Genomic DNA, 17561 nt, shown 5'->3' with positions numbered 1-17561 from the left:
TCTGGGAAAAAAACCAGAGGGAGGACCTAATTAGCATCGAAGGCAAAGAGATCAATAACCAACAGGAGATCGAATACTAAGAATTTTGTAATTTAGGACCAATGAACATGAATGTCTTTAGAGATTTTTATGTATAAATAGGTGAAAAGTCTAGTAAAGAACCATGTATGGTGGAATGATTTTCACTGCACAACACAGGAAAGTGTGGATGAAATAATTTCTATTGCACATCCTGGCTGAAATAACATCCCAGCCAGAATAAAGGAATGCCGTGATTCTCTAACATTGAAAAGATGTTGTTGGAAGTTTCTGTTTTTCCTGCAGTTTCAGTGTCAATTCTATGGTTCTTTAAGGGGGCAGGCAGATGGGAGAAAGGTCCCCGGAAAAGGCTGGAGCCTCTCCTCAGGCTGCAGCAAGGAGGGGAAATATAAACCAAGGCTAAGCAAAACTCTCCCAAGATCTGTCTGCAGCGCAGACACTGAGTGGGACCCTGCTCAGCCAGGAGGAGGGCAGGGGCGGTTGTTCACGCAAAGGAACTGCTGAAAGCGCCTTTTTTTTCCCTCTTTTTTTTAGGAAACATTTCGTTTCCATGCGTCGCCTTCATTTCCCACGTGCCCGTTTCGATTCCGAGGGTTCCCCCCGGCGCTCCCTGCCCCAAGGCAGCCCCGAAAATGAAAGCAAGCCCGAGCCGCCTCCGCCTGCGCCACGCCGAGCCGGCCGCGGCCGGGGGGCTGCCAGGGAGGGCTCGGGGGCTGCCAGGGAGGGCCCACCAAAGAGGGCCCGGGGGGCTGGCGAGGAGGAGCCGTGCCCGGTGACACCGCCCCGGGAGGCCGCGGGAGGACGGGCCGAGGGCAGCGGCCCGGGACGGGTTAAACAGGCCGGGCCTCCGGCTGCGGAGGCCCAGCCGCGCCCCATGGCGTGGGGCGGGCCCCTGTGGGCTCCTCGCAGTCTGCTCGAGGTGGTGGCCGTGCTCGCCGGGCTGGCAGCCGTCGGGGGGCTCGCCGTGTAAGTACCCGCGGGGCCCCGGCTCGGGTAGGCCCGCCGGCCTTCCCCGCTTCCGCTTCTCACAAGCGAAAGGGAAACGCACACCCAGAGTTGGGGAGGGTTTTTGGGCGAGGGCGTGGTTGATATTTCATGGTTGAAGTAGCCGCGGGGTGGGAGCGCTGCCTGTGCGAGCACACGCTGTTGTAGCCTGCCCGAGAAGCAGGGCCAGGTGTCACCGCCATTGCCTGGCCCTGCCAAAGCTGAGCAGCTCAGCCAAACCTTACCCCATACCCCTTACTTCTGTACCTCTGAGGGTCAGCCTCGCCTTAGCCCAGGGTACAAAAGCCTCTGGGCGCTGATCTGAGCTTGTTCATGCACTCAGAAGGGTGGAGAACATGGCTGTGGTCACATACCCTGCACATGGTTCAGCCCTTGGGTTTTGGTCTTTGAACCGGGTACAGTATGCAGCGTTGTCCCGGGCTGCTGCCAGTGTCCCAGCAGGACATGTCCAGCTGCCCCTGGCCCGGGGCTGGGCTGCACGGGAGCTGCCACACACTTACTCATGGTAGGTGCACAGGGTCCATGCGCTATGAAGAAACACATCGTCTGAGTGAGACTCGTGTGCCAGGCAGGGTGTCCAGCCTGCTGGAGCTTAGCAGTACAAGCCCATACTGGACTGGGAAAAATTTAATTTTTATTCTCCTTCTCTTTTTTTTTTTTTTTTTTTTTTTTTTTTTTGTTTTTTGTTTTTTGTTTTTTGTAGTGTCTTCTACATTGAAGTAGTCATGGGACAAAAAATATGTCCTAAGGAGAGAGAAAACTATGTGGCATCCTTAGTGCTGAGTGCAGTTGGTGACACGCTGGGCTATTACAATGGGAGGTGGGAGTTCCAGAAGAGTGGCCCAGTCATCCACAAGGAGCTGGCAGAGATGGGGGGACTGGGCAACTTCAGCATCCAAGGCTGGAGAGTCAGCGATGATACCGTGATGCACTTGGCCACGGCCGAAGCCCTGGTAGCTGCCGGGAAAAACCCAAGCTTACCACATCTCTACACTCTGCTTGCAAAGAACTACAAGGAGTGCATGAATGACATGGAGGGCAGAGCTCCAGGTAACCCCTCCATCCATCGTACTGTTTGGGTAGAGCTGTGCTGGCGCTCGTGTCTCTCTTGCAGCTTGCAGCTGGGGTTGGCCCTGGCTCTGCTTTTGGCTGTTCAGAGTGTTAACTGTGTTTTATGTAAAAGCAAAACCACACTCAGTGCCTGTTTCAGGATGAGCTAAAGAGAACAGAAGGCGGCAAGGTGAAGTGGTTTGGGCTTCTCTGAACTAGATGAAAAAGATACTGTTTTGCCCACATTTAGAAAACACTCTTACAGGTGTTTTTGAGGCCTGGCCTTGAACTCGGGAAGGGTGATGGGTTTTGCACTTGGGATTCCTACATTCAGTGCATAAAAAATGCACATTCAATCAGTATAATGCACTGATTATAATGCACTGAGATGCTGTGTTAAAGCAACACATTTAAACAGAATTAATACAGAATTTCTCATCATAAATGCAACAAATTACATGTAAAATATATTTAAAGGCACAGAGATCCTTGCTTGGAATAATCACATATTAAATATTAAACCCAAAGTCTGCTTGTGGTTAGCTCTGCATGCCTGCTTTCTGCAACAGGACAGTCAGGCCACAATCTTCTATTCTGAACCCTGTACTTCCACCATCTCTCTTTTCTCTGCACAGACACAGTGGTGCTGAGTTTGTGTCACAGGCAGTGGGCCTGGCAGTATTCAGGAAGGGCACCTTGATGCCTACAGTAGCCAAGACATGTACAACATATCCCTTTGGTTCCTAGTTCACCCAGCCCTCCTCACCCAGCTCTTCCCCGAGGATTCCATCTGTCTCTGTGCTCGTGGCCCAGGCCATTCTGGATGCTTGGATTACATTTAAACTGGAGCTGCTTTGGCTGGGCCTCTAATTTGACCAGTGCAGGAAGTTTGAAGTATCCAGGAAACACTCAAATTCAGCAGTCTTGTGCAAAGTTTATACATTAAAATTGTATGTAGGCTTAGACATGCTTATTTGGAGTGGCCAGAGTATGTCAGGAGTGTTCTGTCTTGACATTAAACATGGGAAAGGCCAAGTCTTGCCACTGAGCATAGTGTATTAGAGCTGTGCATTTCCAAAAGAAACCAGGTTGGAAACCTGAACAGGAATTTATTCTACATACCTTTCCATAGTGGTCTCCTATCCTTGTGTCAAGAACTAAATTACCAGTCTTCTTTAACACCCGTAAATCCCAGTTGTTGAAGTGGCCTAATCAATAAAATATTTAGGAAGGAGTAATGATACTTGTCAGGATAGCAAAAGCTGGCAGATCACACTTCCAAGAGATTCACTGCAGTTTTGGTGAAGCAGCATCGTTTAGTTCCCCCAGCCAAGGTGGACTAACCACAGCTGGCAGTGAGACAGTACCTGGAAGGTATTTTCACCCTCTAAGCTTGGTGACGAAAACCTAAGATGAAAAGGAGAAGAACCTAAATTTTAAATGTTAGTAAATTTAAATGTTAGTGCTGCATTCCTTCTGTGACTGAGCTGTAATATGCCCACAAGAAGTTCCCATTTTGAAGTGAAGAATTTGAAAGCAAATTTGCTATGGACGCCAAGAGGAGTGACAAGGAAAGGTCAGATTGTCTAGGTAAAAAAAGAAACACCCATTGTTTAGAGGGTCCAAAACCAATTTAACGTCGAAAAATCTGAATTGCTCCTGCTGCAGCCACAGGAAAGGTATTCTAGCTCTGAGAGCTTAAATCCTGACCCTTAGCAGTTTAATTCTCACTGAAGGGAATACCTAATCCATACCCTGAAAAGCTGTCTGCTGTCTGGAGTCTCCATGCCATATTGGTAAGTCCTAATGATAAAAGCTGCATGCCACTAACTTCTTTTGGCAGTTCAGAGTAAGTGGATTTTAACTGAGAACATAACCCAGGGTCGTGCTGTTCTGGCCTAAGTACTCACCAGGGAATTGCAGCCCTGAAGGCTGAGAATGGAAAGTTATTGTTGGAACTTTTCACCCAACACAGAAGAGATTTCCTTAGAACAGTGGGGGAAAGTCACATTGATGGCTCACATGAAGGAGTCCAGACCTGAAAGCGCAAAGGTGCGGTAACAAAGGGATTCCCACAACGTTCTGAGTCACAGGACAGCCGCAGCAGGGTCCCTCAGGGACGCAGCCCCAGGAGAGAACTCACCGCGGTAATTCAATGACAAGGTAACCCCTACATCTATTATTGCTATTCGTGATGTGCCACAGCCCCAAATTCATTGTTCTTTGCAGATTACAAAGCCACTGAATTAAGCTACTCAAGCTTAGACACGCGTCTTTTTTCACAGTATAACTACAGTGCCTCTCCAGGAAATCTGTTTCAAAACTCTTTTGGTCCAAGTTCTCTCCCTTTGGAATTATTTACCACTATGTAGTTTTTTTATCTCACCTTTTTTTATATGTACTGATTGATCCCAAGCAACTGTTACTGTCTGTGCTCATGAAGAGTCTAGAGAAGTGGAATATTCCAAAAATAGGGTCCAGCTGTTCTTGAAACTTTTTCAGGTTGCCTGAATTCACACACGACTTTTTCCTTGTATTTGTTCTTCCCTTAGACTGTCGGGCTCTCGTCGCCCCGCCATGGCGCAGCCCCGGGCGAGGGGCCGTGAGGGCGGCACGGGGTTTCCCCAGCCCCTGCTCAGCCTCGCTCCCATTGGCTGCTCTGTGCTCCCTGCGCGGGAAGGAGCCTCGGGCCGGGACTGGGAGAGTTCCTGGGCAGAGCCCCGGCCGCGGCTGGGGAAATGAGCAGCTCTCAAACACCTACCAACAGTCCCTCCCTAGAGATTGCCTTTCCACCGAACTCCTGGTTTGGTATAGGTGTGTTACAGTATCCCCACTGTAACATTAGACCAGTACCATGGTTAGGTGACTTCTAGTTTCCTGTAGTACAAAGGATTCCTAACCAGGATGTGAAGGATTTCCAAAACAATTTCCTAATTCAGAAACTCCCTACAGCAGTTTTTTAAAAAAAAGACCTGGTGTGATTCCAGCTTTGTCTTCCTAAATTGGCTTTCCAATGTTTTAATATTTTAATTGTTTCAAAGCCTGAGGATAATACTTACAATACTTCATAAATGCTAGGAGTCTTAGCTGTTATACACTGGTTTGTTTTACACAATTTTTTCCACTTCCAAGTTATCAGTAGTCATCTCCTAAAATAATACGCACAGGCGTAAAGCTGCAAGCAAATTGTATTGCAAAATAACCAGTCTTTCTTTCCATTTAAAGCCTTGTCATCTTCCTTTTTCTTTTAACTACAATTAGTGCAAGAACAACCTCACTTTTTAATGAAGAACTGAGGTGTGTGGTCTCATCCTGCCCATACATGTCCTGCAGAAATGTTTTTCTCGAAGTTTCAGCAAGAGTAATCTTTGGTTTTGTTATGCAGATTTTGATTTTAAGCTACCTTAGTCCCTGTGCTCTCTCCCCTCCTCCCTGTCTTCCTGGAAGTTCTCTTTTACCAGAATATACAAATAGAGTAGTTAGCACATCTTTTTAAGAATGTGGCTTTGTTTGACAGGTTCATTTTAATGTCCTGTTACAGGTCATTAAGTACAATGCTTGGTGAGATTTTTAGAAAATTGCCTCAATTTTCTTTTAGTCATCATGAAGCTGGAAATGATACTGATATCCCTCTTAACAATTTTGATACACAGCAGCCAGCGCCGAATTAGTAAACTACACAAAAAGCAGATTTAGAAGCCTGAACATGTTCCCACGTTGAGACATCCTAAAAGCAAACTCACAGGCACTTCAGTCAGAGACTAGTCCCAGTAGAGCTAAAGACACTTGGCCCAGCACGTGACATTATTCCTGACAGAGGCCAGCTGCTAGTTATTTTCAGTGTATGTCCAGAAGCTAGTCTTAAAGCTGTGCATGGATCTGGAGATATTTCACTTACAAGGGTGCTGTACATGCAGGTAAAACAGGCTGCCATAAACCAAACCCTACTGCCAAACATGTACACGAAAGTGCAGAAGCCAAGAGCTCTGCAGGGGACTTAGTGCAGTGCCTTGCTGTGATTAGCAAGGTAACGGATCATGGTGACTGAGTTGCACCAAAGTGAGGTGAAGTTGCTTGACCAGGCTTCCTCCTTGCTACTCTGTTCTATTTAGTTTGACTTCCCAAGTAACAGAGCACCTGCAAGTTCATCAGCTACCTGTGCCAGTGAGGGAACAAAGTGTAGGAGCAACAGTCTAGTTTTGGGGGTGTGGTAACAGCCAGCTGCTGGTTGACCCTGTGTGTCTGAGAGAGGACTGAGCACACTGGGGTTTGTGGGGTCCACCTTTGCCGTTGTCCAACACGTCAAAACTTTAATGAAGCTGCTTGAAACCTGCCTTGATTTACCCTCCTGTTGGAAAAGAAGTATTTCAGATTGGGCCAGAAGGGAAGACTAGGAGAAAAAGGCAAGGTAGAAGAGAATCAAAGGTAATTTAATATTCCAAATCTGTTTCTTCTTCACACACGAGAATTTGGGCTTAACTCTCAAAACATTCCACTGTCTTGGCTGGGCTCTGAAATTTGGGTGTGTTTTTTTGTCCTATGAATGTGTTGGACAAGTGTTAGTCTGAAGCAGCAGCACTGGAAGAAGCAGAGTAATTTCTTCAAAAAGTAAATAGCAGAAATATGAAAGAGATGGAGGTGGGCTTGCCTCATTTTGTATAGTCTTTCTGTAGTTACCCTTTAGTGGCAGTGTTTGGAGATGAACTAATGGGCTGGACAAACCTTTGGTGTCACCTAGTACGCTTGTTCTTCAGCTTATGGAAGAGGAGTACAGTAAAGCCAGTTATGCAGACCATGTTGAGGTGAGGGAGGTGCTACACTCGAGGCTTTCTGACAAACGTAAACTGCAGCAAGGGAGAGCTGGAAAACATTTTCTGTCAGTACATTTTCTATTAGTGAGGCAATAGAAAGATTCCTGAGGAGTTTGTGGGGTCTCTGCCTTTGAAAGTCCTGTAAAAAGGCTAAACTGAAAAAGCAGTTACCTAGACTTGCCTTTTGTCAGAGATCCTACAAACCTTTCTGTTTACAGGGACACATATCTAAGTATATGTGTATATATCTATTAGTATATATGTTTTATGGATAACATGAAATGTAAATATAAATAATGTCAGTAACTCAGCAGCAAAGTGTTTCCTACCCCCTAGACCTTTTAATTACTTTCACAAACAAAAATTATCAGGTCTGCTGGGGAGGATGCAGGATGCTCCAGCAGTTTCAGGCAGGATATGTATGTGAGCAGACAACTTATGCTTTTAAAGGGAAGCTCCAATGCAGAGCAGTGCTTTCTTCCCCACTGCCCTGCCTGTCTTCCCCTGTTCCCGAGCTGTCTCCTGCTGATGTTTCTGTTTCTTCTTTCTCTTGGGCTTTGTGGCTGCTGTCTCCAGGCGCCATGTCTCTGGAAAGCACCATGAAGCTGGACCCGGGGCGGCCGGACGGCTGGAGGATCCCGTTCAGCCCCCGGGCGGGAGGCTGCGGGGGTGCCATGCGCGCCATGTGCATCGGGCTGCGTTTCTACGACCCCGCTCAGCTGGAAACCCTTGTGAAAGTCAGCATCGAGAGCGGCCGCATGACCCACCACCACCCCACCGGCTACCTGGGGGCCCTGGCCTCGGCCCTCTTCACGGCTTATGCAGTGAACAGCGTACCCCCCCCGGCCTGGGGGAAGGGGCTGATGGACGTGCTGCCCCAGGCAAAAGCCTACGTGCAGGACTCCGGCTTCTTCGTGAAGGAGAACATGGAGCACTGGTGAGCTGCACTCCCTGCACTGCCATTTCTTAAAGCCGTCGTACGACAGGGCGAGCTCTGCTCATACTAAAGTTTCAGTAATCACATTATGGTAAACTCCTAGGGCAGCACTCGCCTGCCATAGGATTAAATCAATTCAGAATACCTTAGCTTGGGTGAAAAAAAAAAGGCAAGTTGTGTTTGGGTCTTGTAGTTGTGACCGTTTTTTGGATCCACTATGAAGTGGGTGGACTGGTCATCTCACACAACTTTGATCTTATGAAAGATGGGAAGCAGGGCTGGGGAACAGTACTAGGCTTAGGGCTGAGCTCAGTTTGAAAGTTATAACCAAATGTGACTGCATATTCACTGCAGCTCTGTGTGCAGGGGCACACACAGAGAGGTAGAACTGCTCTGAATTTGGGAGGATGACTCAGTTCTCACTCTGAGCCTTTGAATCCTGCAGGTGTTGGGCTGCCTTCTCCCATGTGGCTGGAGGGAGGGGAAATCTAACTCACTGAAACATGTCCCTGTGCCTCTTACTGTAAATCATGTCCCTTTTGACAAATGGGGGCCGCCTGCCATTTTGCTGAGCCCTCGCTTCGGGCTCTTGACGTGGCGCGTTTTCCGCTGGTGCCTGCGTGGCGCTCGGGTGTGTGCTGCTGCCCTGGGACAACTTAGAGCCGCTCCATCCCATCCCCTGTTTGGCAGGTATTACTTCGAAGAGCAGTGGAGAAAATACCTGGAGGAGAGAGGCATCGCGGACGGGGTCTCGCCGCCCACGTTCCCGCCCAAGTACGGCGTGGAAGAGAGAGACTCGTTCTACACCTCGCTCAGCTACAGCGGCTGGGCGGGCAGCAGCGGGCACGACGCGCCCATGATCGCCTACGACGCCCTGCTGGGCGCGGGGGACTCCTGGACGGAGCTGGCCCACCGCGCCTTCTTCCACGGGGGCGACAGCGACTCCACTGCTGCCATCGCCGCCAGCTGGTGGGGCGTCATTCACGGCTTCCAGGGCGTTCCCCCCTCCCTCTACGCCCACCTGGAGTACAAGGACCGCCTGGAGAAGGTAGCCAAGGGCTTGTACAGCATCATCTAGGCAGGAGATGGCAGGGCAGCCCACGGGCACACTTACCACCGGCTGTGCCATGCTCTCTCGCTTGGATTGCAAACCCACTGGATTAAATCTCATGAGTGTGAGCCAGAACCTTTTCTCTGTGTGTTGGCTTCAGGGGAAGCCACATTGGCGTTAGTTTGGGGCTGGTGGTTTGATGGGAGCACACAATGGTCCCCTGAGGCATCCCTCCTGTGCTGCAGGGTGGCTGCACATTGTCTGGTCCTCAAGTGGAGCAGGAGCACACCCACTGCAGCCCTGCTAGTCAGGCAGCAAACCCCACTCAGGCTGCCCCAAACTAGCATCCTGCCCCTGCAAGGGGATCAGGGGGCACAAGCAGCCCGTTGTGTTTGGGGACAACAAACCTTTCTTACAAAATTATTTTAGCAGAGGATATTTTTTTGTTTTAAATCAATGTGGAAAAAAACCCCAAATCCAGCCTCAAAGGTGTGTAAGCAGCACATTTCACCCAGTTCCACACCACTTCTGCGATACAGGTAGGAATGCAGCATGCTACTTCCCTATTCCAGGGAATGTGGGAATTCTAGACTCCTGATCAAATCCTTACTTAAAGCAAAAGTGGGTAATGAGAATTAACAGGTTGCATTTTACATCAGCTTCAGTAGTGAATTATATTCTGCTTTCATCAAGGTTACTAAAGGTAATTTGCTTAACATTTGCTATGCATAATTCTATTAAAATAAGGGTTTTCTTCAAATCCAGACGATGACACAGTAAAGTACTTACTGCTTGCAGAACAATTTCAAAAACAGTGTTTCCCATTCAATAAAAAGACCTGACAGGCCTCTGTTAAATGTGATATTCTATTATGGCATGGGTTAAGGGATGGAAGGGCTATGAAATCAGAGAGTGCCAGGTGTCTACAAGCTCCAGCTGCAAGAAAGACGAGATGTGCTACCAATGGTAGGGAAAGAAGTTACTGCATCCAGGAATAGGGGCAGTGGGAGAGGCTTCCCAAGAAGAGGGCCTCAGCACACCCTTATGCAGGGAGTGCAGATAAAGGCAAAATAAAAGCCCAAATCTGACAAAAACCAGCAGCAATAGGATTCACAATTTCAACACAGTTTACTACAGCTCTTGGGTGTGTTGTATAAAACATGTTTTAGTGCAACATAGTACAAAGTTTTTGTTGGTTTTTTTTTTCTTTTTTCTTTTTTTAAAAATCCCAAACATTATTTCCACATCATGCATGGACAGGGTCTCTCTCTTTCTTCTTGGATTCATTACAGAAAGTTACCGCAGAGAGAGTGGTTTGAAAAGCTTTGTGTTAAAACTCGTTACAGGAAGAGTCTGCCTTATAAAAACAGAGAGAAGTTTGAGACTGGGCAACACACTGCCAGAGCAATGGAGAAATGTCACCAGCAAAGTACATTCAGGGACCACCACGGGAGCCACTTCCCAGGAAAGCCTGGGCTCTGTGCAGGAACCGCAGGGCTGGGAAGGGACCCCATCCACCCAGAGGGACAGGGCCATGGGGCAGGCCTCCAGGAGAGCCCTGCTCTGAGGCAGACAGGGTGGTGAGGAGGAGGGTGGCTCAGGTGCAGAGCAGAGCTCTCCCAGGAAAGAACGGCTCCCGCTGACTTCATTTTCTCTTCTTCCTTAAAGCTGAAGTGAGTCGTGGTTCCTGCCCGGGAGCAGTACATACAGGAGATAGCACAGTCAGGAAACAATACCCACTGGCTGCAGCTGCAGCTGTTTGCACCTCGATTCTTCATTTCCATTCACTCGTCATCCCACTCCTCTCTTTGCAGACGTCTTAGCCAGAAAGGGAAGACAAGTGTGCGGGTGTGCGATACATACAGATATAGGAGTGTGGTTTTATGCATATGCTGGGGCCAGTAAGCAGTTATGTCTTGAGGAGGCAGACTTCACAGAGGGACGAGTGAAACTGGGGCTTCCCAGCAAAAGAAGAAACCAGTGCTGTTCTGGTGGAGGTGCAGAGGTGGCCAACTTCAAATGCCTTAGCACGAGACTATCTGCAGCCATGTGGGTCCTCTCCCAGACAGGAGCAAGGCTTCATGGTGCAGATCTCCTACCTGAAGCTTCACCACCTCTGAAACATCAAGGCATCAGGGTCTAACTGACTGAGTGCTACAGAGCATCTGCTGAGGTCCCCTCTGCTCCCAAAGAGCAGTCTGACCCTCCGGAGAGGACAACGGCTGTGGGTATGGCACCTCTCACACGTGAGGCAGGGGGGTCTTGCGGCTGTGCCCATCCGCCCCGGTTGGCTTCAGCCACGCTGCAAAAAAAGAAATGGCCGGATTTGCCAGGAAGACATCAAGGAAGACAACAAAAGGCCATTTTTGGCAAACATTTTCTTCCGCCAGACATAACACTTGTGGGGGAGGAGGCGGTTTCCTCCCACAGGACAGGGCAGGGGTTCTTGGCATTAGGGGGTGCAGGAGGTCAGGTGCCCCACGTGGCAAGAGCCCTGGTTTGGTTCACGAGAGCCATATCTTTCACAGAAAGAACAGCATTTCCTGCCACAGCGACTCTTACAAGAGCAGGTGACTTTGCCAGGAGTGGGAGTTTCTGGAGAAATGGATTCTCTTCCTCAAGTCTCAGAAACAAAAGGCAGATGCACATACACACACGCAGGGGGAAGATTTCTCCTGGCCAAGGGGACAGGAAGTCCCCAGGGTGCTGATGTCCAGCAGGTTCCTTGCTTTGTCCAGGCTCACACTGGGAAGTAGTGCAGCCACAGGAAAACTCGTGACACGTGGTGGTTATAACTGCACATTCCCCCTATGTGGCATGTTTGCTACTGGGCTCTGTGGCTGAACCATCCAGGGACTGTGAACCCGACCTGTGGAGCTTATCCTTTCCTCCTTCTTAGAGTCATTACTTTGGTCATGTTGAAGCCTTCAGAGACTGGATCAAGCCTCCCATTCCCAAATGACTGGGGCACAGAGGAGATCCGCCTTGTCAGAGGTGGCAGCATGGACACCAGGGAGGAGCATGACTCTGGTGAGACCACACAAGGACCCTCTTTGCTACAACATAGGGCTTTCAGGTGTCCTCCTTCCTTTCCCCCCTTCAGTTCCTTGAGACAAACTAAACTGCTTTTGTCCTGACCACAAACATGCTCAATATTCAATCTCTCCAAGACCTGGGAACACTCCCAAAAGGTGAATTGCTCCCTCCTGAGAAAACAAGATGGAGGCAAGAAGATGCTGAGGCTACAGCCAGTCTTTGAAATGGACCTCCTGAGAGACAGCCCAGTTAACCCCTCTGGGGACAGACCTGGCTTTGTCTGGTTTGGAAGAGGAAGGAGCTAGCTCAGTGCACCTTAGGAAAAGACCTTCTTCACTCTGGCACTGAGTCCAAGAAGGAAAACCAGTTTGTTTTGGAAAACATATACATTTACTTCCAAAGAGATCATCCCAGGACCAGCTACCCCCTGGGAACTCCACACTGTGTGGAGGGCAGGGGAAGTCTACAGTTCTTTGAGTGACCAAAAAAGAAACAATAAAAAAGTAACAGCCCAAAAGACAGGAACTGATGTGAGTCAAATTAGTCCAAGAGGAACATCCGCTATGTACAGCAAGTGCCTCTGTCCATGGGGGGTGAGGGGGAACGTTCCCACAGGTGCTGGAAGAAGCCTTGAACCTTCCTGCTCCCGCTGGCTGGGCAGAGCTCAGCCACTGCATCAAAGCACAGAACACTGAAACAAAAGAAACAAGAACAACAAACCCCACTGTGTTCCTCAGGGTTCCCGGTGTATCTGCTTCTCTCCCTCTGTGCGTCCCTACAGGTGTCTCTGCCTCTTTAGTCTATGGTTCCTGGGTGGATGCTGAGGACTGGTGGCTCTAGGCAAGTGGGAGAGTAGTTGAGGTGAGGCTCTTTGATCCACAGCAAGGGGACCCCGTTCTTGCCCTCCGAGTTCTTGCTGGAGTTTCGGCTCTTGAACCGCACCAGGAGGATGGTGATGATCAAGATGCCAAAGATGGGGAAGGGGTAGAAGAACACAAAGTAGAAGAGGGCATCATTGGAGCAGATGACAGACTGCAGGGTGGAGCCTGGAAAGAGACACAGGGTGGTCACATTTCATGGCTTCTCTGTAATCAGGGCATGCAAACTCCGTCAGAAACATAAAAAACCTCAGATGCTCATTATTCTATGTCAGTGCAGGAGGTGGAGCTCTGGGAAAAATGTACCAGTGTTAGAACAGAAGAAAGTTGTAACAGGGCACATTTCAGCTTTATCCCCCCAAGAGTTACATGAGTGATAAGAGTCCTCCCTGGTGGAGATTTTATAGTATCTTATAAAGCAGGGAGACTTGCAAAGCCTGCATTCTCTCAGTGGTGCTACACAAAGGCAGCAGCACCCCAGAATCTCTATCTCCCTTAGATCTCATGATCTCAGTTACCTTCGGGGCCTCTAAACCATCCAACAGCTTCAAGAGTTGTGAGGAGACCTGCCTGCCACAGCCTGCACCCTTGTGCAGAGCTAATCCAACTTACTCCCAAATGGGAGGGTTAAATCCCAGTGGGTGGCAAGGTCTGTCCTCACTGACTTGAGACACACCAGCTGGTAAATGCTGTGGGTGAGCAGCCCCAGCACAGAGCTGAGTGCAGTGTAGATACTCCAGCAAAGCAAGAGCTGGCAAGAGCCATTGAGCTGACTGGAAAAGTACCAGCACCACAGACTCGCCCCAGTGCCATGCACTCCTTGGTTAAACCAAAGACACAGGGAATGCCAGGCCATGGCCCCAGACAGTCGTCACCTCTCCTCACCTGCATCCTGCACGTGCACAGCGACCACCCCCGACTCCTCCTCGGCCAGCCGGTACCAGAGGCCGTTGGGATCTGCCAGCCACTCCTCCACTCGGCACGAGTAGTTGCCCGTGTCGGCACCGCCAGCCTGCAGCACCGTCAGCCGGAAAAGCACCGCCGAGAGCCTCTGGAAGCGCAGGCGGCCCTCCCAGCGACCAGCCTCGGGGCTGAAGATGGCGTCAGGGCCCACACTCAGCACTGCTTCCCTCTCCTCCTCCTCCTCCCCCTCCTCCGCGCGGTCGCCCGCCTCTTTGGCCCGCAGGCTGTACCACGTCACTGCAAAGTGGGACTCGGGGCTGGAGCGGGACAGGATGCTGCAGTCCAGCGGGAAGGACTCCTTCTCCTGCACCGTGAGGTTGGCGGTGGCGGTGTCCACCTGCAAGGTAGGATCTGAGATGACAAAAATTAAGAGGTGAGCGCTGAGCAAAATGCTATGATCAAAACCATCCTGCTTCAGCACAGTCTGTCGTGACTCTGGTGCTGGGCATGATCCAAGCAAAACGCAAAGCTTGATGCAGCCTGACAAGACTCACAGGTACCTCTGTGGCCAACCCTGCAGGCACAGCATCCACACCTCACCACACACTGTCTAGCACAGGGTCAAACAGGCGCTGGCCGCAAGCACCACCCTACCTGTGCCCACCCTCACCCCAACTAAGGGACGAGAGGAGAAAGCTGCTGCAGCTCATCCAGATGTGCTACGGGAATGTGTCAGGATACCAAGGTTTGGTGCATGTGCTGAGGAGCAATGTGCTACTCTTCCTCAGCTAGTGCTGTACGGAACATTGCATTCCCTGCTTTTTATTTCTTTGAGAGTGCTCAAAGGACTTGAAAATCATTATGACAGAAGAGAAGAAGACCTTTTCCAGCAGCTTGGAAAGTTATTTAGATAAGAGATTCCTCCATGGAGGTGGCCTCAACACTGATTCAGCAATGACACTCCAAGTCTTCCTCTTAAATTTTTTTTTCCCTCTAGTGCTTGCTGCAAGGCTAAAGAGATGTTTTTACCTAACTGAGACAGAGTGGCCAGAACCCACGATGAGTTGATTAAAGGCTGACTTCAAGAGCAATTAACATTTGGTTTAGTCATCTTGCCAGGGAGCACATACTCCAGGCATCACAATCAATCTGGGTCTAAGCTTTCCTTTAAAGATTAAAAAGCCCTTTCCAAGGCAGGAGCTGAGCAGGAAGGGCAAGTCGATAGCTCACCAAAGAAAGAAGCACTTTCTCCTCCAGCAAGGAGAGCTGGGCAAGCCCTCCCTTGTGCAGACCCTGGGTCTCCCTGCAGGAGGGGGCTGCTGTCCCCCAGCTCTTGTTAGCCATAGGGCTGCTGTGCCTAGTGGGCTTCTCATTACAGCACCAGCCCAACACTTTTTAAATGGTCCCATGAGGAAAACCTTCATTAAGGCCAGAGCTCTTCAGGCCATAAGCAATGTAAGTATTTTCAGTTCACATCGTCCCAAGGAAGACTCCTGAGCAGAAACAGGAATGAGTTAAGTCCTGAGATTTTGGGGACTACTAAGGTAAGAAGAAGGAAGGGAAGGAAATGGCTGGTCAAAACTAACACAAAGCCTCCCTCACCTTCAGCAGGTTAAGCAGAAAGAGGAGAACTGATGTCTGAAGGTGCTAAGAGGTTCCCCCCCCACCCTTGCTGATGATTATAGCCCTGACAGATGAGGCTGGAGATCCTCACTAATGAGACATGAGTCACAAGCATGATTAGTCATTTTGTTAAGTACTGACTGCTATGAAACAAAAACAAACAACAACAAAGCACTTTTAGAAAAAAAAATTATCTTCAATTAGCGCACTCCCAAATCCCTCTCTTCTTCCCACTCCACATTCTTCTGCAATTCAAGAGGAGCCTCAGAGATTTTTCCTGCTGTTCATTATCCCCTCCATCAGGCCTGGCAATTAGCACAATGGATGGAGAGCTGTACTGACAACCCAGCAGGGCACAGGGATTGCCTGGGGAGATGTCTTTGCTCAAGCCACTTTGGCCAGCAAAACTTCCCAAGCAAAGACGTGGCAGATAAGAGCTCTGCTGTCTCCTGAGAATGCTCCTCCTCCACAGTACAAATCTCTGCCAGGAATGACCACTAAAATCTTTCCAGGACGTCATGCTTTTGCCAGCTCCACTGCAGTTACGAAGCTGACAACTTGCTGGAATGGGCAGGCATGAAGCACTGCAGAACATGCAGAGGGATTGCTTTAGAAGCTGGAAAGTACTCAGTGGAGTACTGTACAGTTTTTTGACCTACAGCCTTTAAGACATTTAATCTTGAGCCACATGCCTCAAAAAATAGGGAATCTGTATTTGCCAAGGTAAACTGCCTTTGCATCCTATCTGTTGTTAAAACAGGCAAAACTTAGCAGAGTACTCTGGGAATCCGCTTTTGAGGGTTTAGGAGTCCATCAGTGCTGGTCAGTCTTAAGAACCACCTTTTGGGAGCACAGGAGCAGGCAACTCCACTGTGTCCTAAGTCAAGCAACGTTGGCTGAACAGCAACTCCTTGTGGAGCTCAAGAGGAGAAAGAAATTGTATGATCAAAGTCAGGCTCTGCAGGAAGATTACAGAGCTGTAGTTCATATATACAGGGAGAAGAAACAAAAGGTCAAAGCTCAATTCGAGGTGAAATTGGCCAGTGTTGTGTCAGCTAACAAGAAGGGCTTTTTAAAGGATGGTAACAGCAAGATGTCTGAAGAAAATGTTGGGAGTGATACTTGTTGAAGATTGTCACCTGATTAATAGGGATGAAGAAAATGCAGAGGCATTCGATGGTTTTTTGCCTCAGTCTTTAATAATACTATATAATAATAAATTATATATATATAAAATATATATATAATAAATAATAGACCTTGGACTGCCCAGTCCTGTGAGTCAGAGGACTACGACTGCAGAACAGTCACTTTCCATCCACAGACATTGGGAGGCATCAGCTGTCTCAGCTGAGTATCCACAAATCCATGGGGCCTGATGGGATTCATCCCAGCATACTGATGGAGCTGGCAGGTGTTATGGCAGGACCCCTCTTGAACATCATCCAAAGGCCCTGGGAGTCTGGGAAGGCGCCTGCTGGCTGGAAGCTGGCCAGTATTATTCCAATTTACAAGAAGGGCGTGAGGGAAGACCCAGGAAACTACAGACCCGTTAGTCTAACCTCAGTTCCTGGAAAAGTTACAGAGAAGATTATCCTGGGTACTACTGAAAGGCATTTAAAGAAAAATGGAAGATCTGGATACAGGAGTTGAACGCACCATTAGCAAGTTTGCTGACCATAGCAAACTGGGAGCTCCCGCTGACTCTCTTGAGGGACAAGAGGCCTCACAAAGTGATCTAGATAGATTGGAGCTCTGGACTTTGATTAATGGAATGAAAATTCACAAGTTGAAACGCCTGGATTTTGCACCTAGGTCAAAGTAACACCATGCACAAGAACTGGGAGAGGAGTGGCTGGAGAGCAGCCCTGCAGAAAGGGATCTATCTGGGGGTGCTGCTGGTTGATAGCAAGCTCGGTAAGAATCAGCAGTGTGCCTCTGCTGCCCTCTTTTCATGAAAGGACCTTGCCCCTGGGGCACACACCTGGGAATCACAGGTAGCTTCTTCCATCCTGTTCTCAATGAAAATGTGAGTAAAATCAGGAGCCTGTGCTATTCAATCTGCCAAAAGTGATGAAAAAAAGTAAATTGCAGATGCAAGATGCAGTGACAAAATCCCAGGCCCATCTAGTTGTGTTTGCAGGACTTGCTCTACACTCCTTCCAGAAAAGCAAGGGTGCAATCAAGAAGACAAGGAAAAAGGAATCAGCATGGTCTGTCCTGTGATC

The 17561-nt window shown here is 49.1% G+C and overlaps 2 protein-coding genes across 3 annotated transcripts in view; one reads left to right on the top strand and one right to left on the bottom strand.

The window, feature by feature from the left end:
* The first annotated feature begins 505 nt into the window (after positions 1–505).
* Positions 506–9750, top strand: ADPRH (ADP-ribosylarginine hydrolase). The gene is made up of 4 exons (XM_048293660.1): positions 506–1005; positions 1748–2094; positions 7482–7842; positions 8533–9750. Exons 1-4 carry the CDS (start codon positions 590–592, stop codon positions 8918–8920), a joined length of 1512 nt encoding a protein of 503 aa, XP_048149617.1. The 5' UTR covers positions 506–589; the 3' UTR covers positions 8921–9750.
* A 252-nt stretch (positions 9751–10002) lies between these two features.
* Positions 10003–17561, bottom strand: part of IGSF3 (immunoglobulin superfamily member 3) — a 94752-nt gene continuing 87193 nt past the window's right edge. For both annotated transcript variants that reach the window (XM_048293657.1, XM_048293658.1), the window contains 2 exons: positions 13693–14121; positions 10003–12975 (listed from right to left, as the gene is read on the bottom strand). In XM_048293657.1, the coding sequence (XP_048149614.1) occupies positions 12725–12975; positions 13693–14121 (680 nt within the window). In that variant the 3' untranslated portion in view covers positions 10003–12724. The remainder of the gene's footprint in view (positions 12976–13692; positions 14122–17561) is intronic.

This window comes from Corvus hawaiiensis, chromosome 2 (assembly GCF_020740725.1).
Source record: "Corvus hawaiiensis isolate bCorHaw1 chromosome 2, bCorHaw1.pri.cur, whole genome shotgun sequence".
Lineage (NCBI taxonomy): Eukaryota > Metazoa > Chordata > Aves > Passeriformes > Corvidae > Corvus > Corvus hawaiiensis.
This window is presented reverse-complemented; position numbering and strand designations above follow the sequence as displayed.